Source organism: Atractosteus spatula, chromosome 23 (assembly GCF_055471065.1).
Source record: "Atractosteus spatula isolate fAtrSpa1 chromosome 23, fAtrSpa1.hap1, whole genome shotgun sequence".
Classification (NCBI taxonomy): Eukaryota; Metazoa; Chordata; class Actinopteri; order Semionotiformes; family Lepisosteidae; genus Atractosteus; species Atractosteus spatula.
The window spans coordinates 14,517,035-14,544,539 of NC_142728.1; the positions used below are offsets into that span (position 1 = coordinate 14,517,035).

Below are 27,505 nucleotides of genomic sequence, written 5' to 3' on the forward strand. Positions count from 1 at the left end.
AGGCTATAAAGTCCGGCCGTGGCCGCGCGTAGGTCCCTTTTCTTTCGCTTTTCCACGGTGAAGGTGCAACAGTTTTCGGTCGTCCCGAATCCGGGTTCATCCGACACCAACACCGAACTGAACCGATCCTCCTCTTCAACAAGCAACTATGCCTCCCAAATTCGATCCCAACGAAATTAAAATTGGTACGTGATATAAATGGTAACTATGGGGCCTTGGCTACTCTGAATAAAGACGTTTGTAATAACACGGTATGTACACTCTTTCCCAAACGTATTTAAAAAAAACATGGATAAACCGGGACTATTTAAAGAATATACGAACCAGGGGTGGTATTGTTATGAATATAGCGCAGTTGTCTTGTATTCGTTTGTATTGTGTGCCTGTCCTAGTGGGTAGGCCCTGATTAAGGCCTAACTTGCAGTGACTTTTTTACGTTTTCCCTTGGTGGGAAATAAATGAAAAATGCATAAAAGGGACAGTTTCAGTTAGAATCCAGTTTCGTTTATGATTTGGTGTGATTCTGCCGGACAGGACTCCTGATACCGTGGTAACAAGCGCAGCCTGACGAACACGTGGGGTGGGGAAGCGGACTTCCTGCCTGTGTGTGAGCTCGTTTCGTCGAAAACCGTTGTTCGTCTTCTGCGTGGTTGGCGAGACAAACGTGACGGCCATTTGAAAGGCGTTAACGGTAGTCTTACCTCCTTGGCTACCTGTTTCTAAACGCCTGTGCTCTCGAGTAGCTAGCGCCGGTTGCTTGGTGAGCGGTCTGTGTTCATGATCTTTCGACGAGTGTAGCGGCCCCTTTAAGACTCTCTTCGCCCTGATTATTTTTTTTTGAGTTCTCGCTGTTTCGGTTAAAGGGCTCTAGAAACGTGGTCAAGCCGAGGTGGCCTGACTGGAGATCGATGCATCGAACATTTCCAGGCGTTTGTTTTTTAACCCACTGCGGGTGCAGTTTTGCATTGAGATCTGTGCTCCTCGTTGACGGACTCCAAATGCTATAGAGGCTTTTGGGAGTGGGGAAGCAACTTTATAAGGAAAATCTTCACAACTGCATCCTGTTAACAGTAGATCTCGGCCCTAGTCCTGGGGGGGTGATTTCGATCTTCTAAGTTTAGGAACTTTAAAGTCTGTGTCGTAAATCTGTTGTCTAGGTGAGTGGGGACAGTTGGCAGGTAATTTTTTTAAAAAAAATTCAGTTCTGTACTCATTGTGCTGAATAGTTGAAGCAGAAATGCTGTTCAGGGGATCCCCAGTTTTGAAACTTATAGTCTTAGGTTTTCTGCCTTGACAGGACAAGTGTCGAACCAGGAAATCTGGGGCCAGCCTGTGATTCTTGGCTGATGCTCGTGACCCTCATCCCTAATGTACTAGGGCCTGTGCCTTAGTGATCGCAGCCTTCTTGGATACTTGTGGAAGAAGGGGAGTTTGTCCACCTTACACGTTTGCACTTGGAGATTTTACATCCTCAAAGTGCACATACAGTAAACCTTTGGTCTGCGTCCACTGGTGCCGAATGTCTGTTAAGCCCCCTCCAAACCGCACTGTTATGAGGAAAGATGTATATGATTTCTGGGTCTTCGGACTTGCAATCAGTAATGGAAAGTATTCCTGTGCTTGTTTGGAGAGAAATCACTTCATTGGCCATATACAATTTCTTGTATTAGGAATTAGTCTGTTTTGCATACTCCAACTTGCTCTCCATGAGACACACAGACAGGGAGAGAAGCTGGGGGGTCAGAGTGCAGGGTCAGCCATTTATGTGGCACCCCTGGAGCAGCTGGGGTTAAGGGCCTTGCTCAGGGGCCCAACGGAGTAGGATTCCTCTGCTGGCCGCAGGATTTGAACCGGCAACCTTCCAGCCACAGGCGCAGATCCTGAGCCACAGAGCCACTACACTGCCCCATAACATAATTATCATAAGTGTGCAGGCTCTTTATTTCATGGGTTGTAAATGTACTAAGACTTACTAAAGCATTCAGATATTATTGCCCATTGAAACCAAATGATCCTCCACCCCCCCCCCCCCCCCATATGGTACCATTGCTATTCCTGAATTTCAAGCCTGTGTATTTTTAGTTTGACTTTGTGTTTTTCAGTGTTATTGTGGGGTAGTCTGGTATTGGTGACTACAGACATAATTCCACTTCGGCAGATTTAGCAAATCCAAAATCCCTTAATCCATTTATAGATACAACTGTAAACCCTTGGAATGAGATGCCCATCTTTCCACATCTGAAACTGGAATGCAAGGCATGCCCTCTCAGAGCAGCAGAGAATAGTTCTGTAAACTTTCCAGCTCTTTAATCTCGGGTGAACTTAAAAGGAAAAGAACCGTTGCATTTTAAAGAACATCTACTGTAGGACTGGAAATCCAAGTTTATAAATCTTCAAATAGACTAATGCTGGTGTTGTGGATTCAGGTCTCCAGACAGTGCTGTCTCATAGTTTACCCTGGTTGCTGTGGTCCTGCTGAAGTAGTTACTATAGCTGATTGCCTGGCCTGAAGCATCCCAAAGTGCCTCGCGTATAAGAAGAGACATTTCAGAGGACTTAATTTGTACTTGTTTATGCAGCTGTGTCTCCCTTGGGATTTGAACCTGTAGCCTTCACCTTAGGAGTCTTGAGCTTTAATCACAGCTCCATGCTGCTGCCCTAGATTGCCTTAGAGCAGGGTCAACCAACATATCCTAATGAGGTCTTTCATGTCCCAAGTAGGCTAGGCCCTGGTTTAATGTCTCAGCTGGGGAACAGCATCACCTGTCTCTGGCCACCCTAGTGGGGCTTTTGATTTGAAATTCAAAGCTGCCATAGCTGCTGGGATCTAACAAGACCAGGCTGCCAAGCAGCCAGGCCTGTCGGCTACCAGCATTGCTGGTGACTGTGCACTGGCTGTCTGCGAGCCAGTTCAGTGCCATCAGTCTGCTCCTGCTGATGAATTGCAATGAGCTGTAGCCTCGGGAGATATTAGGCTCTAGATTGCTTACAGGATACGACGTGGTTTGGGGTTCTTGGTCTTATGGGTGGATGGACCCTAGCCACCAGCTCTTGGAAGATCCAAAAGATTACCTGGTAAGCAAGGCATCCTCTGTGGTGACCTGCTTCAGCTGCAGGTGGAAAGCTTGATCTCCAGATCCCTGGTAGGAAAGTGGGGTGCCAGCAGCCCTCCCGCCATTACGCCCGTCTGCGCCCGTGACGGGGCGTGCTCCAGTGGGGGCTGAGAGAGACCCAGCTCTAGGAAGCAGGACCGCGCCTGGTCTGTGGGCGGATCTGTGCCGAAAGGCCTGGGACACGCCAGCCGGGTCCTCCGGCTGGGTTTTTGGAAGCAGGGTGGGCCGCTGTCTTGCTTGAGCAGCAGCGATGCGTAGTTCCTGTTCTGTGGCTTCTGTTACTGAGTATTCTTCGTGTTGCTTTGCCTTCTCCACAGTGTTCCTGCGATGCACAGGAGGAGAAGTTGGTGCCACCTCTGCACTGGCCCCCAAAATCGGTCCCTTGGGTCTGGTAGGTATCCCTACAACAAGCGACACTTTTAGACCTTCAGCTGTTTCAGTGCCACTTGTATCTTGCGTGCCATCTTTATTTTTTTAGTGATTTGTTGTTTGTACCAATATTTTTCCATAATGATCATATACATAATAACCAATGGAGTTATGAAACAGGGAATATACACGCATGAAGAAGATATCCCCCTTCACCCTTCCCAAAGAAATATTACCTATATAATACATAATCAGCACCTTTATAAAAATATATGTTCATATACAATCATATGTAAAACCTTTCTTGGAGTAAGAATATCCTTTGTTTGGAATTAAGCTGGATTTGCAATAATCATTAAGCAATTACCTTTTATCTTTCATTATTTTACGCAGTGTCACTTCACGTAATGCTACTTGTTCTGGTTTTCTCCCACCTGTCTTCGAAAAAAGCTTCGTCGTGGTTCTTTTTTCTAAGCTTTCTACTTTCTGTTTCATCGCCGTCGTGTTTCAAATTATTTGGCGATTTGTCGTGACCTCTCCCGGAGGTGGGCGTGTGCCGGCAGCCCTCCCGCCATTACGCCCGTCTGCGCCCGTGACGGGGCGTGCTCCAGTGGGGGCTGAGAGAGACCCAGCTCTAGGAAGCAGGACCGCGCCTGGTCTGTGGGCGGCTCTGTGCCGAAAGGCCTGGGACAAAACGTCTCCGCGCAGAAGTCTTTAACTCGCACCTGTGGCTGGTGAAGTACACCCATTAAACCCGTTCCGCACCTTGAGACGGGTGCGATTTCAGATCTGCAGCGAGTGGATTGTCTTGGTCGTTTTTAGTCTTTAATCATCTCCCATGCCCATCGCATGGAGCGCATTTTTATTGGTAAATTTCAGACACTGGGCTTTTTTTTTTACTAGCGATGTGGCTTTTCTGTCTGAAAGTGGGGGTACATGGTCTGTTTTTTTTTTCCCCCCCCGTAGTCCCCCAAGAAAGTGGGTGATGACATCGCCAAGGCGACCGGGGACTGGAAAGGCCTGAGGATCACGGTCAAGCTGACCATCCAGAACAGGCAGGCACAGGTATGGTATCCCATCATGCTCTCTTTATAGCGTCTTTCACCGGGGAGCTCAGGAGGTCAATAACTCGGCAGCGTTTAAAGCCTCTTCCGGTGGTCTTTGCCCTACTGGCTGTGCTGTGGACTCGTGCGCTGTCTCACTTGCTCTGTTGTTCTCCCTGTGTAGATTGAGGTGGTGCCCTCGGCCTCTGCCCTCATTATTAAAGCCCTTAAGGAGCCCCCCCGGGACAGGAAGAAGGTGAAGAACAGTGAGTAGCCCTTCTGCTCTGTACGCTATTTCTCTGCTTCTTTATTGCTTACGCTTCTATAGCACTTTACTGGACACTCCACTCATAGTGCTTTACAGGTCATGGGGATCCCACTGCCACCACCAGTGTGCAGCCCCACCTGGATGCTGCGCCAGTCTGCTCCCCACACACCAGCTCTCAGTGGGGAGGAGAGCAGAGTGATGAAGCCAGTTCAGGGATGAGGGTTATTAGGAGGCCATGACTGGTAAATGCCAGGGGGGGAATATGGCCAGGACGCCGGGGTTACACCCCTACTCTTCTCAAGAAACACCCTGGGATTTTTAATGACCACCGAGAGTCAGGACCTCAGTTTTACATCTCATTGGAAGGACGGTGCTTTTTTACAGTATAGTGTCCTCATTACTATACTGGGGCATTAGGACCCACACAGACAGCAGGGTGAGCGCCCCCTACTGGTCCCATTAACACCTCCTGCAGCAGCAGCCTTAGTTTTTCCCAGGAAATCTTCCATCCAGGTAGTGGGCTGGCTCACCCCTGCTGAGCTCCAGTGGGGCTGCCAGTTTTTCCGTCGAGCTGCCTTTTCAGACCCAGCTGACCAGGGAAGATCGTTAAGGGGTCCTGGTAGCTTGGGTTTGCACTGCTAGGGCAGGAATCCTGCCAGAAAGCTTCCCAGCTCCACGCCTGTCCATACCGGTGGTTTGGCATGCTGTGGGGGGGGGAAGAGGAGGAGGAGGAAGGCGGGGGGGGAGACTTGAGGGAACAAGACGCTGTCTGTGCTGGCAGGCCTGGGACTCCCCAGCAACAAGCCTCCTGGCAATCGCATGCGAGCAAATTTTGACCAAACACATGGAAGAGCCTCGTGTTGCCTCCTTGTTTGACGTTGATGCGTCCTGTGTTATGCACGAAGGGCACGGCTACTCTCTTCTGAATTACACCTGCTTTGCAATGGGACTCCTGAGAGTTGTCGGGTCCTTTACTGTAAGGCTTCTCCGCCCGCCCGTGGCCTCTGACCGCTGTCTGTCCTCCTCCAGTCAAGCACAGCGGCAGCGTGACCTTCGACGAGATCGTCGCCATCGCCCGCCAGATGAGACCCCGCTCCATCGCCAGGGAGCTCTCCGGTAAGAGCCTTGAGCACGGGGGACGGCCAGTGGGGGTGCTGGGATGGTGGGGGGGGGGCATTTCCTCTGTTAGAATGGAAGATGGAAATGCAAGCACAGCTCCCTTCGGAAGATGCTTGACTGACAGCCGGTTTATAGAGCAAATTCCTAGGCGATAAAAGCCAGGCGCCTCTTGCACTCAGCGAGGCCAAGTCTGCCTGCTCCCCTGTTAAAACACAAGGGGCGTTCGTGACAGGCATCACAAGCCGGCTGCAGGCTTTCTGATCGCTGAAACGGGGCTTGGGAGAGTGAGAAGGTGGGGTGCCAGCAGCCCTCCCGCCATTACGCCCGTCTGCGCCCGTGACGGGGCGTGCTCCAGTGGGGGCTGAGAGAGACCCAGCTCTAGGAAGCAGGGCCGCGCCTGGTCTGTGGGCGGCTCTGTGCCGAAAGGCCTGGGACAGATACACGTGCGCACGGGCTAGCGAGAGTTTGCTCGCCATCTTCCCGAGACGGTTCTGGTGGCGCTTCTCTTAAGCCTACCCACGTAAGCGGAAGTCTGGCGCTGGAGTGCGCGGGCGTCGGTATGTCTTGGCACCGCAGTGGGACTTCGTGTCAAACTGGGCCTGGGCGTGGAGGCCGGGGGGCAGTTGTGGGGTGTGCCTGCGGCTAACCAAGGAGAGAAGCAGGCAGCCGTCGCCCCCTCCTGTCTCCTGTGGAATGGCACTGGTCTTCTCTGATGGCCTCCTGTTCTGGCCCTGCAGGGACTATCAAGGAGATCCTGGGAACCGCCCAGTCTGTGGGCTGTACCATCGATGGCCGGCCCCCCCACGATGTCATTGATGACATCAACAGTGGCAAAGTGGAATGCCCTGCAGTAAGTATCCAAGTCGACTTCCCTGTTCTGTTGGTCTTTTTTTTCCCCCAGAAGCATAGTTTTCCTATTATGGAGGTATACCGTTATACTGTTCCACATCTATACACTTGATACAGTAAGTGGAATTCTGCTTGGACATTACACAGGGGGTGGACAAAATGGCGGAAACGCCACATGGAAAAAGGAGTTGAACTCTGAAGTAACTAAATCGCAATTACAAATGCAGCTGCGTAGGCGAGTCATTAGGTTGATTGCTGATTAGTGTCTGTCAGCTGTAAAAGGGCTGACAATTAGCTCTTTCCAAGCAACATGGGGCAACTAACAGTTCCAAAAAAGCCAAATAGCCAGTACGTGAATTGCAGGTGCAAATGATTTAATGTGACGAGGGGAACGGTCTCAAAAATAACAGCGTATGCCAAACATGGACAAACCGCATCGGCACAGAGGAACAGCGGTCGCAAGTTGAAGATCGCCGAGGGTGGTAGACGGACACTTCCTTCATCCCTCAAAGAACTGGGGGCTTTTTTTCTTGAAGAATGGTGCAATATCCCACCACACACAGTTCAGGATGTACTAAGAGCATTCCAAGAAGGATTGAAGCTGTTCTGATGGCCCTACTCCTTATTAGGTCCCTGATATTGATATATTGTTGGGTGTTTCCGTTCTTATATTGTCCACCCCCTGTATATAATTTGACAATACCACTCTTAAGCTTCGTGTCCTACACTACACAATTTTTTGAACTTAGGGAAATGGAATCCCCGTTGATCTGTTATTCTTATTTTGCAGGAGTAAAATGATGCACTTCAGAACAAGGGGAAGGAAGATGAGATGAAAATAAATTTATAAGAAAAGTCATGTGGGTGTCGAGTTTGACTTATTCTTCCTTACCTTTTGCGTTTCCTTTTGATGCACAAGATCAACAGGAGAAACTGGTCTGTGCTCTAGATGAGTCTGTGAAGCTTTTGGCTTGATGTTGTTGCTAGTGGAATTGTTTGATAGGAGGGACTTGGAACAATTGAAGCAGAATTGCAAGACTGAAGCCATCGGGTATGCAATAAATAGAGATTTTAATTAGTGCCAATGAGTATTCAAGTAATGTCTGGTGAAACAAGGTTTGATAACTCCTGGCTGTCTGGACACCTGTGTTAAAGCTGGGGTTTGAAATTCAAACGTAGAGAAACTGGGTAAATACTCATTAAGTACATATTGGTCATTAGCAGTTTCTAAGTGAAATCACAAGTTTGAAGAACTGAACTTCTGCCTTGCATCGGTGGTATGTTTTTTTTTTTTCTGGTTGCAAGTTAGTGAACTTGTCTGCAAGTAGTTTAACCCAGCTGTAGCCCTTTACACTACCTTATTTAACTCGTGCACCTCAAACAATATGAAGACCACATCACCTTTTATATACAAATTTATTACAAAATCATACAAACATCTAAGAACTTCAGAAAATGTGAACAGCAGTCAGATCACCAATACATAGAAAGTCTTGCTCACCAGAACACAAAAAGAAGGGAGGAAATGAGATGAACTACCTCAACTACTGTATCCCCTACAAAAATTAACTAGAACTGCTTTCTGAGGTTAGGCTAGTGGTTGCACCAGTAGCAAAACCATGAAGGAACCCAGAAAAAAACTTTGCTCTGAAAGCAGTTGAACAAGCTATTGTTATGCTGTTAATGACTCAACTTGCTTCAGGCAAAGCTAAACTAACGGGAGATCATTTCTTGAGTTCACATTATCATGTTTTTAGCTTACCCTTTAATATTGCTTTTTGCTGCATGCTGTCAGGTCCAGTATTTAATCTTGGCACCTTACCAAAGGTTCGTAAACTCCAAAATGTTTTAAGTACTGGTCTTTCATATCTGCAATACCAGAGCATTTTACAGACCAAAGCATAATAGAACAATTAAGTTTTCTGCTTAAAAAAAAATATTCTATAAAAAAAAAATAATGGATGCCAAATTCAGTTTTTTGGAACTTTATAGTTCAGTATTTCTAAGGCACTGGCTTATTGGTGAAATTTGGGGAAAAACACTGGAGCTCAGATTGAAAGCCATATGTAGCTTTACTGCCAGCAAATATCAGTTCAATGTCCTAAATAAGTGACACCCCATTACGTTTTAGCTTACCTAGTACAGTGATGCTTGTCATTTTTGTTAACGGGTTGTACTCGGACCCATTGGCAATAAGGTGATCAGATTATAGACCATTTTAAAAGTAACTAGTTTTATGCCACAGGAAGTATGCTTTCCGAAAATATCACAATTTAAGCAAAACAATAGCTCATTTCACATATACCTGCAGTATTGAACGAGCCCCTGTTGAGAACGGTCAATAATGCAAATATGGTTGAACTTTTATGGGGCAGGAGCCGACTGCACGGTTGATGGAGCATATCTAAATGGAACACGTGGTCCAATAGCTGCCAGGTTAATGGGCAAGAGCCTGGGTTTTAAAAAAGTAGACTCTACGGCCCATTATAACTTCTCCTCAATCTGGCTCTCTCTCAAGTTACTTTAGCTTCACAGCACTCGGTCCTGACAGCAGTGGAGGGGGAGGAGGCGGGGTGGGAGAGAGATTCAGTTTTCCACCTCCTCCTCCTCTCCCTCCTGCTCCTCCTCCATGCGCTCCTCCTCTTCCTCCTCGTTCTCCTCCTCCCGGCTCTTGTCGGGGTCCTCGCCGTCGTTCCTCTTCTCCTTGTCTTTGCGCTTCTGCTCCGAGGCCTCCTTCTTCCCCCGCTGGCCCTTCTTGTAGGCTGTGGAGGAGAGAGACCCCAGGACCGTGAGACCGGTGAACGGGCGCCCATTTAACTCTGCGCTGTAAATGCATTTTCCCCGTCACTGTGACGACTTCCGTGCGGGGACACGGATAACTCGCTTTAGTGTCTACTGTATAAAAAGCAGAATATAGCCTGTGCTTGATTAGCCATTCAATTGAAGGGAAAATCGTCATCCTTCGTTATCTTGGCATTGAAGTTACAATCACAAAACCATGACATTTGTGTGGCCAAGGAAAGAGAGATGCCAGTCCAGGGGGATCCCGCTGAGACTGAATCTGTCCCCGATCTCTTTATTCTGCGGTGTCGGTTGTGTCGTTGGTCTCTCGCCCTCTGCCCCTTCACCCGCATGCACTCCTCTCATCCTCTGCTCCCCCCCCTTCTCACCCTCCAATGACTCCTTCAGCGGCTGGAGGAAGCGCTCAAACTCCATCTCCTCCATGGCCGCCAGCACGTCCCCCGCGTTCAGAGTCTTCCTCTTGGCTTTCATGGCAAAGTTGTTTGCACTGGGCAGCATTAATCACAGGGAGACAGGAAAAAGTGCTGTTAGGGCCCTGCAGTCTCGCCGGTGAGGGATCCACAGGTCGAGACGGGTCTTTGTATTAATTCATCGCGTATACAGCCTGCTTCTCCTTTTTGTTCCAATGAAGACCTTCACTTTAAAAAAAAAATACACCATTCTCCCCCCCTTTGTCTTTAACAGTGAGCACATGGCACAAATCACTGTTTTTTTTTTACTTTCAAATTAAGTAGATCTATTTTCCCCCTGCTTTTTGCTTGTCAAAAGATCTAAGGTCTAACTTTATTGTCCATCCCAACCAGTGGGAATTTGTCTTTGATATGGCCACACAAAACAACACTTCACATAGACATTAAAGACAATAGTCCTAGACATGCAACAGTACGTATACTGTACATGCATCTTGCTCTGCCCCCGTTACACTACCATTACAATAATCGAATAGCTTCATACAGGGACCAGCCACTTCTGCGGGTCGGATCCAGTGCCCTGGAAATGCTGCGTGTGCCATCCTCACCATGATGTGGCGTACAGGACAAAGACACTGGCAGCCTGCGAGATGGCTCTCCTCGCCTCTTTGGATATGTTCACTCCATCAGGGAGCTGCAGGAAAAACAAAAAGGGTGCTCAAGCAAGGTAGTTAAGATCGCCTTTTTTTTTACACTTTATACTACTGAACAGGGATGCACCTGTCTATTCCTGTAAGAACCAGCACAGTTACCCAAGTCTACTGTTCAACTGTGTCTACTGTCTACCTTGATTACTTGGTGTATTTTACAGCTCTTCTATTGAATGTATTATGTAGAGGCTCATTCTGCTGGTCTACATTCAGAAAATATGCGTCTCGCCGCTAGACCGACTTTCCCCACCTTTCCTTTCCGGCTGTTGCCATCTGTACAGGTAGTTAGTGGCTGTTAACTGATTTAAGAGTTTCGTCTCTCGATTCATTTGCGCCCAAATCCTGTGGGAACACCCCCAGATATGCAAAAAAAAAAAACACCAACTAGCAGAGAAAGTTAAATAGAGAACACCTGACAGTTGCTCCTTTAAATTTTCGTTTTACTTCGAAAGGGCACCCTTTTTGAAAATCTGTATACCAGCGATTCCAGGCTTTTGAGATAAAAAGGAAAGCTCAGCAACAGAGCCAATAACCTCGCACAGTGTCATACCGCTTCCTTGATAATACGCGTTATCACAGCGTTGGGCAAATTCAGGTCCTCTGGCCGCTCAGCCATTCCGCCTCTGTTCCCGAAAGACGAGCCGTTATCTGCGGACGCAAACCCAGTCAGATTAGATCACACGGGCTCGGCGGTGGCATCGGTTTGGACACCCCGGGTGAAGGCGGCCTGACTTCTCGTCAGGGCCGCCCGGGATGGCCAAGCACAACGCGCCCACAGCCCTGAGAAGGGCAGCCGGGTTTCTCACGATTTAACTACAGTACAAACGACCTTTACCTCCAGGTCCCGGTGAGGTACGTTTGTTCCCACGTTAATTCCGATCCAAGTGTTTTAACAGCGGGGTTCGGTCGAAACTTTTACTACAGTTTTAAAATCAACAGCCCGCGTGAATCTGAATCTGACAAACCACGAACGCCCTTTCACCTTTGACCTCCCACCTCTTGGCGACGTCAATAACAATAATAAAACTTCTAGCGGACACATGGAAAAATAGTCATATGTATTCTTACTATTTTGTTTGCCCACATAGTCACCACAACGCAGATAAAACAGCAGAATGTATTTAGAATTTATTTTTATTGTATGACCGAGCGTGAAACCCACAATGCACTCTGGCTGTCGGGGCAACTTGCGCATGTTCAGTAAAGAAAGCGTCTTGTTGCCAGGCAACAAGATTACTAGCTGACTACTTGTCCGGCTTGAGGTAAAACAAATACATTCACTGTTTAAAAATACATAACTTTGTATGCTGTTGAGTTTGCATTGTTTAATGTCGTTTCTGGGTCTATATGTGGAGGCATTAGTTGATAGTTATAAATGGGGAGAATTCAAAACAAGAGTATTTTACAAGCACGTTTAAGAGTTAAGAGTTAAACGTGTTAAGAGTTAAGAGTTTATTAAAACAATCGTTGCCTGCTCTAAAACCACGGTTCCGTAGATTTCGCGAATTAAAGTTCTGGAATAATTAAAAGGGTTCTGACGAAACAAACAACCTCCGTGCGCTTGGTGTTTCAAAAACCTAGACTTGAGAAACAATGCACGCTGGTCTCCACCAGCAGTAAGGATGCCTGTCGCTTTAAGTTCTGATATTTCGATCCTAGCCCTGTTTTGAAGACCGCAATGGAGGACGGGTTGATTCTGGACGAGACGCATTGTTTCCTGGCGCTGTGTCAGCATCCCTGCTGCTGGGAAGCAGAGAGGCGAGCTTATAGCGGCTTCCCCAGGTACACCAAGGCGAGGACTGCACCCACGGTCTCACAAGAAGGTACTCGTTCTTAATGAGCACCCGTCCTTTTCCCCTCATGACGACGTTTACAAAGAGGAGGGATCCATTTGGCCCAGCTCATCTGGCTCATTGGTTTTTCAGGAGCTAAGTGATCCAAGTATCCTTTAAAAAAAGGAGCCAGTGTATCGCCTTCACCAGCCTGGCCCGAGCTTGTTCCAGACTCCTGCAACGCTTTGCGTAACACGAAGTGCCCACTGAGTTTGATTTGAAGGGTTAAAAGAACTGAATGTGTTTCGTTCGGAAGCAGAGGAAACAATGAGGTGTCTTGTTTCGGGTGTTGAAGCTCTTGAAAAGGCGTTGACAGAGTGGAAAATATAAGAAAGTGCATTTAAGGCGCTTCTTTTGATACGATCAGATGAAGTGGCAAGCCTGCATCTAATTTGCTCTTTAAAAAAAATTTTTTGCTTTCTCTTACTCCCTTGTTTATGTGTCTCTCAAGCTTGTTTTACTGACGGCACATTTAGTCAAACAAGTGTTGTTTTTTTTCATTGATCCAAGAACCTTTTAGCTCACACGTTACTGGAATCCGTGGGGATTAAGGGGAATGCTCCGTGTCCGTTCCCTTGTGTTCCTTGCCTATCCAGGTTTCCACGTGCGTCACTCTATTTTTTTTTTCTTTGTTCTCCAGAAGGGCTGCCAACACTGAAAATCCTGAACATACCAATGTGGAGGGGTGCCGAGGAAGCTCTAGGATTGCTCCCTGGGTCCTCCAGTCTGATAAACGGCTCGGCCCTGCTGCTCTCCAGCCTCCCTCCGGGCCGTGTTAAGGACTCCAGTGCTTTCACTGAAAGGTGAGAGCCTGAGTATAAATATAATAATTGCTTACACTTATATAGCGCTTTTCTGGACACTCCACTCAAAGCGCTTTACAGGTAATGAGGATCCCCTCCACCACCACCAGTGTGCAGCCCCACCCGGATGATGCGACAGCAGCCATAGTGCGCCAGAACGCTCCCCACACGCCAGGGAGGAGAGCAGAGTAATGAAGCCAATTCATAGATGGGGATTATTAGGAGGCCATGATTGATAAGGGCCAATGGGAAATTTGGCCAGGTCAAATTAAAAACAAATACGTTTTTAATATATGACTGAGAGTGACACCCACCATGGCTGACCACCTTGCACATGTTCAGTAAAGAAAGTGTCTTGTTAACAAGGGGGGGTAGTAAGAACTGCTGAGACCCCAGTATGACGCAGAATAACAAGAACTACTTGAGAATGTTCACTGCCTTGCCAGGTTCACTTTATAACTACACCAATGCCCTTCACACATTATCGTACTGCTATGCAAAGACATGATATGTATGTGAGCAAACGGAAACCTATTTAAACCTAACCTGTCTCGGTTCAGTTTTAGGACACCGGCATTTGGTGTCTAAATGACTTTCTAAATTAAATGTATTTTATTGTCAAGCTTTAGTGAAGAATTGGCTCCAGCTTAAGTCACTGGTGAAAATTGGAGGTATGAGCTCAGGGACTGCTCAGATCAGACGTTGGCAGGGTCAGTGATGAGCTGTGTGAGAGTCCAGCTGTGCAGTCCTCTTTAGGTGCTGCTGAGTGAACGCTCTAGTTGACTGTGTCCTGTCCTCGTAGCGTGGAAAACATTCATTTCCCCGGGCTGAACTCGCCCAGAACTCCTGGCTGCCAGAGGCTGAAGGACAGGACTCGGAGCACAGCCTTCCCAACTGCCAAAGATGCCAAGGACATTAAGGTGCATTTCTCATTCTGACAGATGATGCTAAAGGCCGTTTCTGCAAATATGCAAGAAGGCGCTTCATGCAGACTTACAGTTTTATGAAGCACTGCTTTTTATAAAGCTTATCACAAATCTAAGTGTCTTAGAGTGACTGCGGTATTGCTTTTTTTTGTCACATTGTGGACTGAAAGTGATGGATTCCCTCCAGTAAAATCTAGGTCTTTTCACATGAACTCCCCAGTGGTGCTGGTGTCTAATTGTGTGGATGGGCTATCTGAACCAACTGGGGTAAAGCACCTTGTTCTGATAAGCACTGGGGACTTGAACCCTGGGCATCACAACTCCAGGACAGGTGGGACTCTTCCTCCATTAAGCTTTGCAGTCAAAGGCCCTTTTACCTCTGTCTCTTTGTTTGCCCAGCTGAGCCGGATCCAGTTCGATTCAGCACATTGTGGTTCTGGGTACTCTTGTGGCACTGGCTCCATCATGGTGTGGCTGCCCAGTCCACAGCAGAGCCTGCACAGCCCAACCTGCCATAGGTAATGCACACCTTTGTCTCTCTTTGCTCATATCCATACCATAGGAATCTGTTGTTGTTTTCAACATGCTTTGTTAATAATGATTAATGTATTAAGCTGCTGAACTTTATCCTCAATAATCTTTTTCAGCTGTTGCCATCATTTCAACCTTTCAATTTTTCTGTAGCTCATCGCAGAGACATGTCCTTGTAAAAGCAAACAAAAGTTGTTGTTTTTCCCTTGATATGAAAATCCCAGATAGTTTTGCGGTTTTTTTCAAGGTATCGGCTTGCAAAAACTGGTTTAGAGGTTACAATTTGTGCTGCTTACATTTTTAGAGACTATGTTTTTTTCAGTTTGACATATCCATCTCAGTAACAATATAACACAGTCTGTATAATTTTCAGAGCACAATCTCCACATATTTCCATCAAAGAAGTGATATGCAGCCTCCCTCCTCTGAAGACAAGCACAGCTCTTAAAACGGTGAGCAGGAACTGTTGTTTTCAGTACCTTCTCCTAAAATTAGGGAAAAGGCCCATCCAAAGCTCTTTTCATGAAAATCCTTGATTGAAGTCACAGCACAGTTGTCACAAGTTACAAAAGACTACAAGTACCTAAATATGTTTCCGATGAAACCCACTTCACAACAAGACTCCTCTTCAGTGTTTCAGTGACTCAGTATTTTCAACGTGATATTACCGCCACCCTCCACCCCGTCCCCAGGATAACACTGCAGCACCATTGTACTTGACCATGAATTTTGTTTCGTTTCCATAGAAAAGAAAGAAGCGACCAGATACAAAGACAGTCCTGCCACCCCCCCCCAACCCTGTGCAGCTGCACCCCCCAGGTGAGGACGTGGAAGCAGACAGGCCCCAGGTGGACGGAGAGGGGTGCTCTGATCAGAGTGGGGACCCAAACCCCACCAGCCCACAGAGGGGAAACAGTGCCCCCTTCAGGAACAAGCCGGTAGTTTTCCACTGTGTCAAAGAGCGGAGTTTGGAGAGGGAGAGGAGGCTGAAGAAGGACCATTCACTGGACCCCTCCAGACCCCAGTACAAACTAGACAACAACAAGGTGAGGCTAGCCACTTCTAGATGTGTATTGAAAGCAGGGGCTCTGAACCTGTCCTTTCTGGGGATGCGAGACCTGCCAGGTTTTGTTTTAGAAGGTAAATCGTTGAAAACACAAATGACTTCAATGATTTTTGTTAAGGGGTAGGAGAACATATTTTGTTCATGTATGAACCACTAGTTCAAAGTTTTAAGTTCTTCGAAATTTAACTGTGAAAACAGTTACAAAGCTATTCAAGCAGTGGCTCTGTGGCTCAGGATCTGCGCCTGTGGCTGGAAGGTTGCCGGTTCAAATCCTGCGGCCGGCAGAGGAATCCTACTCCGTTGGGCCCCTGAGCAAGGCCCTTAACCCCAACTGCTCCAGGGGTGCTGTACAATGGCTGACCCTGCGCTCTGACCCCCAGCTTCTCTCCCTGTCTGTGTGTCTCATGGAGAGCAAGCTGGGGTCTGCGAAAAGGCGAATTCCTAATGCAAGAAATTGTATAGGGCTGATAAAGCAACATTATCATTATTATGATCAAGTAGGGAGCTGCGTCAGCATGCAAAAGAACAAGTAAAGGTTTATTTTACTGCTGGAAAGAGAAGAAAAGAAACACTTTCGGCTGTGGGGCCTCCTTCAGGTGCTCTGTTAGCACCTTAGAGCACATCCATATGAACGTCTCGGCAAACTTTAATGTGGTTCCATTTCAAGGAAAAGTAAAAAATGTTGAAAACTACCCAGCACTCAGCCTACAGTAGACCTCTGGGCTTTTTAAATTGATTGCAGCAGTTGTGTGTCAGTAGGCTGGATACGTCGCATTCCTGGAGTACCGTTGGCAACCGCAGCTCGGCTTGGAGTTCAGACTTCGTTGAGGCTTGCGTGGAGAAAAGTCAGCCGTTCCAGCCTATGGTGCTTGCCCACGACATAGCGCAGAGGGAAAGGATAAGATCAGAGACGATGGCGCATGGGCACTGAATGCTTTTTGAGATTCTCTCTGCTACTAGTTGATGTTACAGCCAAGAAAGGAGCACTTCCACACCTGGCCTCTTTGTTCTCCGTCCAGCAGACATCAATTTCTCTCTAATGGGGCTTCAAGTTTACATTTCTGTTTTTACATTTTTTTCTCCTTGCTGGGCTGTGGAAGAATGCTAGCCATCCTGAACAGCCACCCTTCTTTTAAACAGATGTTAGAGCGGTTTATCAGAAAGATGTGGGACCCAAGACTTTGCTGACTAAAGCCGTGCTCGCGCGCCGAAATAAACATTTTGGTGCTGAAACGCAGAAGGATTCGGGATCGTGGATTTTTAGATCTGGGATATGACTGTGTCAGGATTACAGGCAGCCCTTCAGCACAGCAGCATTTACTTTCCCTTCACAGCGTTTTTCCATCTCTCACGTCATCCGGCTGTGAAGCTATTTTCCTTCGTGCACTCTACTAGCCTGATAAACACGTTGCAGTCCAGTGCGCCAACGGAGCTTGATGATGTGGAATAAAGTTGCAAATAAAACTTGGGGATGCAGGTGAAAACTGTTCACATGTTGTCCACGAAATAACCTAACCGGCACGCCTTTGGGAGTTGGGCGTAACCTTTGAGCAACCAGCAAAAACCCATGTAGAGACGGGGAGAACATGCAAACTCCACACAAACAGACTCCCGAACCCCGAATTGAATCCAGTATCTGGAGGTAGGAGACAGCCGCACGAAAGACACCACCACTATACCGCCCACAGTCATTTATATGTTTAGGGACATGACCAGTATAACTCCCGTGAGATTAAACCCCTGCCGAGTTTTCTATGCTCTGCCCGGTTCCTTCTGTGGAGGCGTCTGTCGAAAGCTTCCTCCTGAAATGCCACATCCAGGGTGTAAGTGTCAGCCGCCCGCAGGAGCACGTGCGTCAGGCTGTGTGGCTCCAAGATCCGCTATGAATGGAAGGAAGTACCAGGTAAAATCAAGTACCTGGTAAAATAATGGAAAAACTGAAATTACAATTAACATTTCTGATGGTAAACCTGAATCGGGGGTATCAGATGAGTTCTTGGTATTAAAACCTGTTTTTGTTTCCTCGGTTCCCAAGGCAGTGATCAAACCAATACTCCAGTCCTAAAGGATGGATTCAATTCCTGCTCATCTTTAAACTATTCGAGTGACCTAATTATTGTACCTAATCAGTGCAAGTAACCACTCTACCCAGGTCTTAAGCGATTGCTAGTTCTCACTGGCTTTATTGAACTTGCAGGGTTGCTATAGAGGTGGGTTGAAGCTCACGAGGAATGCTTCCACGGTGGACTAAGATGTTGTTTAAAAAAAAAACGGTGTGCGTCATCTTCATAAGAGATGTGCTAAACTGTCATTATGTTTTCTTATCTGTCTTATGCTAAAAAACAGAATGTTGACGTGGTAAAGCATCTGGATGCAGGGAGTCCTTCAGCGGTTGAGTTGAGCACTTCCTTAAGAGTTTCCACGCCAGCGTCTCCACTGTTCAGAAAGTGATCCACTCATATACCGTGGCAAAGGCCGGTTCCGATTTGAACCCTCCGAGGGTGTAACTGCTGCCCTTCCTTTGCCAGCAGGAGGGCAAGAGGACCGTTGACTGGGACTGCCTGAGGAACCAGCCTTACCTCTGGAAGAAACACGCCAAGGCCGCCAGTCAGGGCACAGCCAGGACCGCTGCCCCAGAGCCAATCCCATTGAAGGTGCACCCACCCCAGCCCTGGACAGACTTTGGCTTTTACCCCACCCCGAGGGCAACTGCAAGGACACGGCACTGTGGCCCAGAGTGTGCTCTAGCAGTAGGTGGGTGCGAGACCTTATCCCACATTTTCAGTCTAGAATCAGGGCCCATGCTGGACGTCATGTTTTCACAGATCCCGAATAAATATGCAAACAGCGTTAAACACTGGGGCATTTCCGCTGCAGTTTGATTGTGTGGGAGGGTTTTGTGGCCATGAAAACATACAGCCCTGGTCCTCTGTACTGTCCACCGTAGTATGATTTTAGCATACCACAACAATGACTTGCATTGTAAAGGCAAGAAACATTCTATGCAAGTTGATTTATGAGCATATTTGTAACTCCCGTGTTCAAGAACCTGGTCATGTCCGTAAACATATAAATGACTGTGGGAGGTACCGTGGTGGTGTCTTTAGTGCGGCTGTCTCCTACCTCCAGATACTGGGTTCAATTCTGGGTTCAGGTGTCTGTTTGTGTGGAGTTTGCATGTTCTCCCCGTCTTTACATGGGTTTTTGCTGGTTGCTCAAAGGCCAACTCCCAAAGGCATGCCGGTGAGGTTATTTCGGCAATCCTGACTTTTTCCTCCTGGCCCTGTGATGAACTAGTGTCCCATCCCACTGCCCTGCCTTGAGCCCTATACTTCAGCTTACTGCTCTTCCACCTAAGATAGTCAGCTGTCCTCTTTAAAATCGCAACAGTAAACAAGAATCTGTTTTCAGAAATGCAGTACTACTGCAAGAATGATGTGTGCCGGTTCACCACATGTAAGTGAAATGCGCATTTTCCTACTATTAATTAAAAACGATAACTGATTTATTGCATACTTTATATAGTCCAGCAATATTCCACTACTGCACGTAATGACATTTGCTGTTGTCGTAGTTAGATTCTGTTTAAAAACCAGGAAAGGTTGTTGAAGTTTTTTTTCCTTTTCTTCATCAATGACCAAATGTCTTGAGGTTAGCTTGATATCTTTTTATAGAACTTAATGATTTTTTTTTTTACGCAATATATTTTTTATTGAGATCATTTAATTCTTTTTTTTTTATCCCCCCGTGGTGAGCGGCCAGAAAAATGATGTCATTCGTATAATTTAAAAGTCCTGCACTTCCTGTCCCGCTGGGACGCTCACATAATTAACTCTCGGGGGTCTCACCCTTTTCCTTAGCTTCCTGGCCAGGTTGAGGCCTTGAGCTGCAGGGTCACTGAAGCTTTCTTCTATATGTGAAAACATAGTAGTGTTAGTCTGACAAACGTCAGTGGCCACATGATGTGCATGGCTGAGCTACCACACATCTGGGTTGTAGAATCTCCAAAACGTTCGGAACACAAAAAAGGCTACTTCTTTCTGGACAGCTGTCCTCAGTGCTTGACAGTATGTAAGCAGGGAGTAAAGTGTGGGTATCCGTGGAAACTGGGAGGGCATGCAAATATTTGCACGTTTAAATCTCAAGTCGAATTTTTTCGTGTCTTTCCTCCTTCCCTGCTGGTGGGGCCGTCAGCGCAGGTGCAACATGTTTGGCTTGAGCAGAAAAGCCTGGAGGAAAAAAAGGCTGGAATACAGTTCTGCTTTGTGCGTCTGAGTGCAAGGATTCTGCAGCCCTGCTGTGTTCATGTGTTCTCTCTTTTCTGCTTAGTGCTTTACCACATTTCAGTGATCCCCGTACCAGAAAGCCAAGCATTTTAATATGGGGCGATTCTGCAACGTTATTATTAGCGCTTACAGCAGTCTCAGTGATTGGGACACTATACCATAAAAAAAAGGTTCTGTTCTTTGGACGAGATGTAAAACCGAGGTCCTGACTCTCCATGCTCATTAAAAATCCCAGGGCGTTTCTCAAAAAGAATAGGGGTGTTAACCTCAGTGTCCTGGCCAAATTCCACCCCCCCCCGTGTTTTACCAGTCATGGCCTCCTAATAATCCTGAACTGGCTCCATCACTCTGCTCTCCTCCCCACTGAGAGCTGGTGTGTGGGGAGCGGACTGGCACACTCTGGCTGCCATCACATCATCGGTGTAGGGGCTGCACACTGGTGGTGGCAGTGGGATTCCCCATGACCTGTAAAGCACTTGGAGTGGAGTGTCCAGAGAAGCCCTACATAAGTGTAAGGATGATGTTTTTTTGTTATGTATGAACGATATGCTGGCATAGAATCTCACCCAAGTGCGGTGGGTTTGGCGTCCGCAGGCCCCCTGAAGCGCCACTGCCCGGAATGCGGTGCCAGGTCTCGGCATTCCGGGTGCAGCACAAAAGCGTCCTTGCCTGCTGGAGAAGCCGCCCGTGCAGAATCGAGGGGCAGCCGTCCCCTCCTCCCCCTGAGCACCACGCACCAGCCGCAGGGACCCCAACAGCAGGTGAGGCCCCCGCAGCTACCAGTGGAGGCTGCTCCTAAATCGCTAGCGCAACCTGCTGTCCCGTCTTTATATCCTTTAATTTTGTTGAATTCACCGCCTGCTCGGTCTTCCGTTTCTGCACTTCGTCCGGGTCGTCTGAATGAAAAGACGCACAGAGGTAACTGGCCTTATATCTTCATCCTTCGTCTGATGATTGGGCGGAGCAGGGGCTCTGTGGCTCAGGATCTGCGCCTGTGGCTGGAAGGTTTGCCGGTTCAAATCCTGCAGCTGGTAGAGGAATCCCGTTGGGCCCCTGAGCCAGGCCCTTCACCCCAGCTGCTCCATGGGGGCTGTACAATGGCTGACCCTGTGCTCTGACCCCCAGCTTCTCTCTCCCTGTCTGTGTGTCTCATGGAGAGCAAGCTGGGGTCTGCGAAAAGACACATTCCTAATGCAAGAAATTGTATAGGGCTGATAAAGTGATGTTATGTTATGATGATATCAGGCCCGGGAAAACCTAACAAAAAGGGGCAGCTTCAGCTTTCCTCCGCAGTCTCCAGAAATCAGGTTTCTCGTGAGGAGACAAAGGTGGAGGTCCCTCCTGTACTCCCGCTGCAGAGAGGGCAGTCTGACCTCTGGGCAGCGTGCAGTCTGTGGAGAGACTGGGTGGTTGTGTGTCCTCAGGCAAAGGAAGATAAGAGCAGCAGCAGCTGGATACAAGAGAACAGGGGCGCCATTCCTCCCTTCAACTCCATGCTCTGCATCCAGGACCCAGGGCAGCAACACAGGCTGGGTAAGCTGCCTTTGGATTGTCTGCTGCACGTTGCTCACATATACTGCGTTTAATCCGTTCTTCAGTAATGTAGCACTTGCCACTTTTAGTGTGGGTTTTGTGCTGCAAAGGTGCTGTTTAGTCACAATGAATATTTTTATTTTGCTGTTCCCGGGTTCTGCACATACTGTAGCTACTTGGGCGGTGCGGTGGCCCTGTGGCTCAGGATCTGCGCCTGTGGCTGGGAGGTTGCAGGTTCAAATCCCGCGGCCGGCAGAGGAATCCTACTCCGTTGGGCCCCTGAGCAAGGCCCTTAACCCCAGCTGCTCCAGGGGCGCCGTATAAATGGCTGACCCTGCGCTCTGACCCCAGACTTTTCTCCTTGCCTGTGTGTCTCATGGAGAGCAAGTTGGGGTCTGCGAAAAGACAAATTCCTAATGCAAGAAATTGTATATGGCCAATAAAGTGATCTCTCTCTATTATCTAATCGAAGGTGTCTAGAAAACGTAAGGCTAACCCGGAGTTCGTTAAGCCGGCTTACTGCTTTCCGTTCCAAATATTTAGGTGTCTGTGCATAGCCGTGCACAGTATAAATACGTGTTCTTTTTAGAAACTCGTGGTTTCAGCTCCTTCAGTTAGAAGCCCGGAGCACTCCTCTCTTTCTCATTTGCTCTCGTTCTTTCCCTCGTGTCCGCAGAATCGGAGGAGACGGCGGCCGCCTCTGAAGCTGATCCCGGAGCGGATGTGGGGGCCGGAGGAGCAGGAAAGGAGGTTGACGGAGGCGCAGAGGGGGGGTGCGGATCGTCTGTACATTCAGAGCCCATCCCACAGCCACCTCCGCCCACCCCACGATGCACCCAGGACTTCCCAGACCTCACTCCCACTCCAGGCCAACTGCCCGAGAACAGACGGCACTCTGGGAAAGCTGGAGGTCAGAGTTCAGAAAACTAAGGTTCTCTTTCAGAGATGGTACAATACTCCCAGACTGAGGAGCACATGTTAATGACAAACCTAATAACAACATGCTGGTGGAATAAATATAAAAGTGTTTTAGTATACCTAAACTGGATAATGTAATACAGAAAACTGTCGTGATTCATATGTACTTAGTGGTACAGAAATGGGAGTGTATTACATATAGGTACAGGTTTTCAAGAAAGACTTGGCTTGAAATCCGATGTAATCGAGAAGCATTTTAATAAAGAAGAGAAAAGAAGTATTTCTCGGAGGAGTAATGCCCTTTACAATCACCAGGTGTCACTACAGAGACTAAGAGTCTGTAGGCCAGACCCACAATCTGGAATAATTAGTGCTGAGAAACGTCTAAAGCAGGTCATGGGAAGACAGGTCTGAAAAATGCACAAGTTCTCATACAAGAAGTGTCTGTAACAGTGGTGTTCTTAGCCTCCGTGATAGACATTCTGCACGGTAACGTCAGCATGATTGCACAGAGTAATAAAGACTACCAGCATCAATGAATCTGTCAGCGGAGTTACAGACCCCTGTGTTGCTTCCTTTAAAGCTCCCATTAGTCAGACTCTCACACAGCACTAATGTACCATAGCACCAGGTGGGTGCCATTTCGAAAATGCCCCTTCCCTGTCTTTCCATTAGCCAAATCGGCTCTATCCTTAATGTCAAGGGAGGAGCGGGGACTCACAGGCCTGGCTGTTCCATATGTTTTGGCTTGGCTGCCATTCCTGCTTTCCCTGCCTCATAAACCGCAGCCCTCAGCGGCGTTCCAGTAAAAATGAATGGCGTGGCCTCCCTGCTGCTGTTTTTCCCCTCTCGGCGGCTGCTCCCACTGCTGTCATGTCTCGGGTGGATGAAGTAAGGTCCCCCCCCCACCACCTCCGCCCCCTCCTACTTGCAGTGGCTTTCCCAGGGAGCGGACTCTCGGATCCTTGCCGTCGAGACTCCCAACTCGCTGGATCTGTGCCAGCCGGGAGCAGAGCCTGAAGCCTGCCATGTCCGTGTTTATCTCGGCAGCGGTTTTTCGTTTTTGCCGGGGATCATGTTACTGAGCTTGGCACCTGTTTCCTTTTTTCCTGTGAAGAAAGCAAAACCGCGCTCAACATCGGGGTGCTAAATCGGTCTTTTACAAGGCTCATTTTAAAGTCCTCTTTAGTAGGTTCAAATATGGGCATTTAATTTTATTGCAACAGAATAATTTCTTTTTTTTTTTCTGGAAAATCGCAATCATCTTTTTGCGGTGGGAAGTGCTTTATGGATATAGGCTGAAGGACTGAAAATTCGCTAAATATAAGACACAGGTTTCCTTTTCCTTTGGTACTGCATTATTTTTGTCACAATGAGACATTGTAGTACGCACAGTGTCTTTTTTTGGTGAACACGTTTTTTTCGTTTTCAATTTTTCAAAATAGTGGACGTTAAAAAAAAACCCAGAAATACGGCACTTCCCCCCAATCTCATGGAATCCCACGAAATCTTCCCTCGGCAGCTTGGGTTTCTGTCCCAGCGGACCCCAAGAATGAAGCCAGAGCACAAGGACAGTGCAGTAACAATCTGACAATGTCAACAGCACGCGCCGGCACAGTCCAGCGAAACTCTGACATGGTTTGTACTGTGGTTACAGAGCGTGTTCAAAACCGTCGATGCATTTTTGGATTAATAGTTGCCGGCTCCCGGACCTCCCTCGTGCGAGCCCTCCCCTTTTGGGAGAATGTAAAGATGCAGGGACATCGCTCACATCCACTGACCGCTTGCCCCACGCCCACCTGAGGCCGCAGGTGCAGCTGGCAGCTGCCAGTCTGTCAGCGCGCAGGAATGCGTGGCGGGCGAGAGAGCCCAGCCACCAAACACTGAGGGCTGTGTTCTTGCGAGGTGCAACGGTAGAGGAAAGGAAGCAGCTGGGGCTTAGGGAATGGGGATGTGTTGGGGTATTGGCTTTATTTTATCTGTGGACTGGACTGGCTGAGTCAGTGAGGTGGACATTGGAGTATGGGCACCCCAGGTGACACCTGACCTGCGTTCCTTAGCCCCTGAGTGTGCAGTCAGATTCATGGGGCGGTGTTGCAGAAACCGAAGGATCGAGCGTTTTGTGGAATGTGTTAGCCTGGCAGGTCTCAATTAGAGCAGAACCTTGCTCATTAGTTGAGATAATTTCTTTTAAAGTTGGCAACTTAGTCGTTTCACCTAAACTCAGCTGAAGCACTCCTTTGAAGTTTCTCAGGCGCAGATGCAGAAAGGTAGGCTGGCAGCCCCTACTTGGTGTTCTCAGACCTAGCAGGTCCTCTGTGGTCAGGGCTTGTGTTTTGGGCATGCCCTAGTGAAGGGCATAGTGCCCAGACATTAAAGAGTACAGTATCTGTCTGTGCAGGAATGCCCCCTGCCTGTGTCTGAGGGCATAGTGTGAAAGCAGCACGCCACTGTGGTCAGACGAGGTCAGGGCCGTTCTCACACCTAGAACCGGGGGGGAAGGTTGCCAGTTCTCGCAAGTAAGTTGGCGTCAGAACCAGAGGGATCGACAGGACTTCAGGACTTTTCCATGCCTTCGTCCGCACCAGCGGCACCAGCAGGAGTGGAGCTTTCCTATCCAGGCTCCCTGAGACCATTTCCTCCAGGACTGCCAGAAGTGGCTCGACAGGGCTGGCTCATTTGGTGGAGGCTGGAAGGGGGCGGGGGGGGGGTTGGTCCTCCTACACCCTCTACTATTTTCGATTGGTGCTTGATTGATGGGTTGGACGTTAGATTTTACCGGCTCGGGGCGGGGGGGGGGGGTTAATCATGGTTTTCATCAGATGCTCAGCCGGCTTTCTGGCAAGATGAGGCCCGTCTAATGCTTTTGCACCACGTCTGAAGTCTCTCCAAGACCCTAATTGAAGCAAGACCCAGGCTGTGAGATTTACGAGTCCACTAGCGCAGTGGATGAGGCAGAAGTGATGTCTCTCTCCTCGCCTTGGATCACTGCCAAGGCAACTTACACTACATGGAGGAACAGGTGCCTGGTATAGCGTCCTCCATCGTAGTGACCTCTTATCCACGCCACTACTTCTTTGTGGGATGTGCAGGAGTGGAGAGCAGCAGCCGACTGGTTTATCCTAAGTATAGCTCTACGACTGCAAGCCGTGGTTTTAGAATCTGTAGAATCAGTAAACATTCAAAGGAAACTGTTCCCCCATCCAGTAAAATTGCTGTGCTTCATAGAAAGGCTATCTGGACCTGTAATCCTTATACCCAAAATATATCACAGTTTCCTGAACTATATAACACCTACAAAGCACATGTGAGGATGCTTTGTGAATGTTAAATATCACATCCACTTCGGTCTCTGTGTATCATATTGACAGACAGTATGGAGGCTTTTTGTGCCTCAGTTAATCACAAACATTGTGCCCTCTCCAGTTCAGAGTAATCGCCCCTGTTCTTATTATTCTTTCATTTGTATTAAACTGACCCAACCACAGCATCCATGAACATAATGCAGTTTAGCCCTGATGCTTTGCTGTCTTTTCATATGCATTTACCGGGGTAATTTTGAACTTTCCCATGTTTTTACCATCCTTATACAAAAGTTTCCCAGTTTTGTTTATTACCTATACATCTCCATCCTTCCCATGCCACAGGACAAAAACACTTTTACGCACCCAGTGTAAGAAATGACAATGTTGTATATAGCCTATTATCCTCAGGGAGGGGAGGGGAACAGCTACAATCTGCACGTGTCTGACTTTGCCATTGCGCCTGTCCTGCTGGCAAAGAAGGTAGGGCCTCCCCCCAGAATTCTCCCCCACCCCTGGTACTGCACAGCGGTTGTATTCAGCCTTGCATGCTTGTTTCATTCGTCATCAAGCGTGTCTTGCTCCTCCACGCTCCCATGGTCTGTAACTGTCATCAGCCTTGCCGTTGCCCTGGGAACCTTGAAAACAAGTCGCCTTCGAACGTTGTTTTGAAAAAAAAAGAGTGCGTTTTCTCAGCCAAGTAAAAAAAAATGTACAGAATCATGCTGACAAGCAACCTTTCAGCAGAATGGCACAGTGATGCATCTGTTTTTTTGTTTGTTTTTGAATGTGCTGGTGTCATGGTCCCTGTGGAGTCTTCTCAGAACGTTTTGGGTGACGCCCTTCATACGATAACGCCCCTCCTTCCAGCCCAAATCACAGGCACTGCACTGTGAAGCCCCTCCACGCCTCTGCCCCCTCCCTGCTGCTCTGCTAACAAGGCGCCCAGTGTGTCAGTGAGCTAAGCGACCAGCCTGACCAGCTGATCCGCTCCAACTGTTTTGATTTTTATATTCACGTAACATTGGATCCCTTTCGGAAAACCTCCCTGGGTCACGCTTTCAAAAGTCTGCGCTGCTATCCTGGGGCATACCATTGCAGCCTCTTCCAATCGATCACTCCCTCAGATTTCCATTTTTAAAAAGTCTCTTTGCTCGAATGACCCCTCGCTTGGTGGAAGCTCGCGAGATTTGAAACCGCCAAACGCCCTGAGACTTTGAGCAATTTCGGTGCGCTTTGCCCACAGGCAGTGCAAGCCATTCCCGAGATCACTGGTTTAAATTTAGTTTTTTCCTGGTAGGTGACCGTGACGGGGATTGGCCTAAGTGGTGGGCATTGCCGCGATGTGGTCGGTGTATTTTGGTCAGGGTTTTTCCCCGGCTGCAGCACAACAGCAGCCCTTGTGGGTCAGCTGGTGCCCGCGAGCTTTCCCTGTGTTGGCAGCTGTGTTGGCCCACAGCTGAAGGTAACTCTGCTGCGGGCACCATGGGGGTCACAGAGTGGGAAGAAGAGGATACTCTGACTGCACGTTTTGGAAGACACTTTTATTGTCTTCATCCCTCCTGTGTTTTTTTTTTTAACCCAGGCAGTGCCTAACAACTGGCCAATCCCAGTAGGAGAGCTCT

General features: G+C 48.1%; 3 protein-coding genes and 2 non-coding genes across 5 annotated transcripts; 4 read left to right on the top strand and 1 right to left on the bottom strand.

Annotated features, from left to right (window-relative positions):
• Positions 1–7,621, top strand: rpl12 (ribosomal protein L12). Its single transcript, XM_088940676.1, has 7 exons — positions 1–185; positions 3,431–3,504; positions 4,449–4,547; positions 4,710–4,791; positions 5,823–5,909; positions 6,650–6,762; positions 7,552–7,621. Exons 1-7 carry the CDS (start codon positions 149–151, stop codon positions 7,555–7,557), a joined length of 498 nt encoding a protein of 165 aa, XP_088796802.1. The 5' UTR covers positions 1–148; the 3' UTR covers positions 7,558–7,621.
• Positions 4,050–4,177, top strand: LOC148816226 (small nucleolar RNA SNORA65). The gene has a single exon (XR_016086013.1). It is a non-coding gene; the product is annotated as a small nucleolar RNA SNORA65 (small nucleolar RNA).
• Positions 6,224–6,351, top strand: LOC148816227 (small nucleolar RNA SNORA65). The gene has a single exon (XR_016086012.1). It is a non-coding gene; the product is annotated as a small nucleolar RNA SNORA65 (small nucleolar RNA).
• Positions 7,622–8,162: 541 nt separating the features above from the next.
• On the bottom strand, positions 8,163–11,679 carry pole3 (polymerase (DNA directed), epsilon 3 (p17 subunit)). Its single transcript, XM_088940677.1, has 5 exons — positions 11,519–11,679; positions 11,234–11,331; positions 10,582–10,667; positions 9,932–10,050; positions 8,163–9,523 (listed from the first exon to the last, which is right to left on the bottom strand). The coding sequence occupies exons 2-5, from the start codon at positions 11,297–11,299 to the stop codon at positions 9,348–9,350; spliced, it is 447 nt and encodes a 148-aa protein (XP_088796803.1). The 5' UTR covers positions 11,300–11,331; positions 11,519–11,679; the 3' UTR covers positions 8,163–9,347.
• On the top strand, positions 10,624–22,855 carry LOC148816229 (uncharacterized). The gene is made up of 11 exons (XM_088940678.1): positions 10,624–10,700; positions 12,343–12,506; positions 13,156–13,318; positions 14,121–14,238; positions 14,644–14,762; positions 15,149–15,227; positions 15,522–15,821; positions 18,370–18,595; positions 20,722–20,888; positions 21,552–21,660; positions 22,337–22,855. Exons 1-11 carry the CDS (start codon positions 10,624–10,626, stop codon positions 22,588–22,590), a joined length of 1,776 nt encoding a protein of 591 aa, XP_088796804.1. The 3' UTR covers positions 22,591–22,855.
• Positions 22,856–27,505: the final 4,650 nt, after the last annotated feature.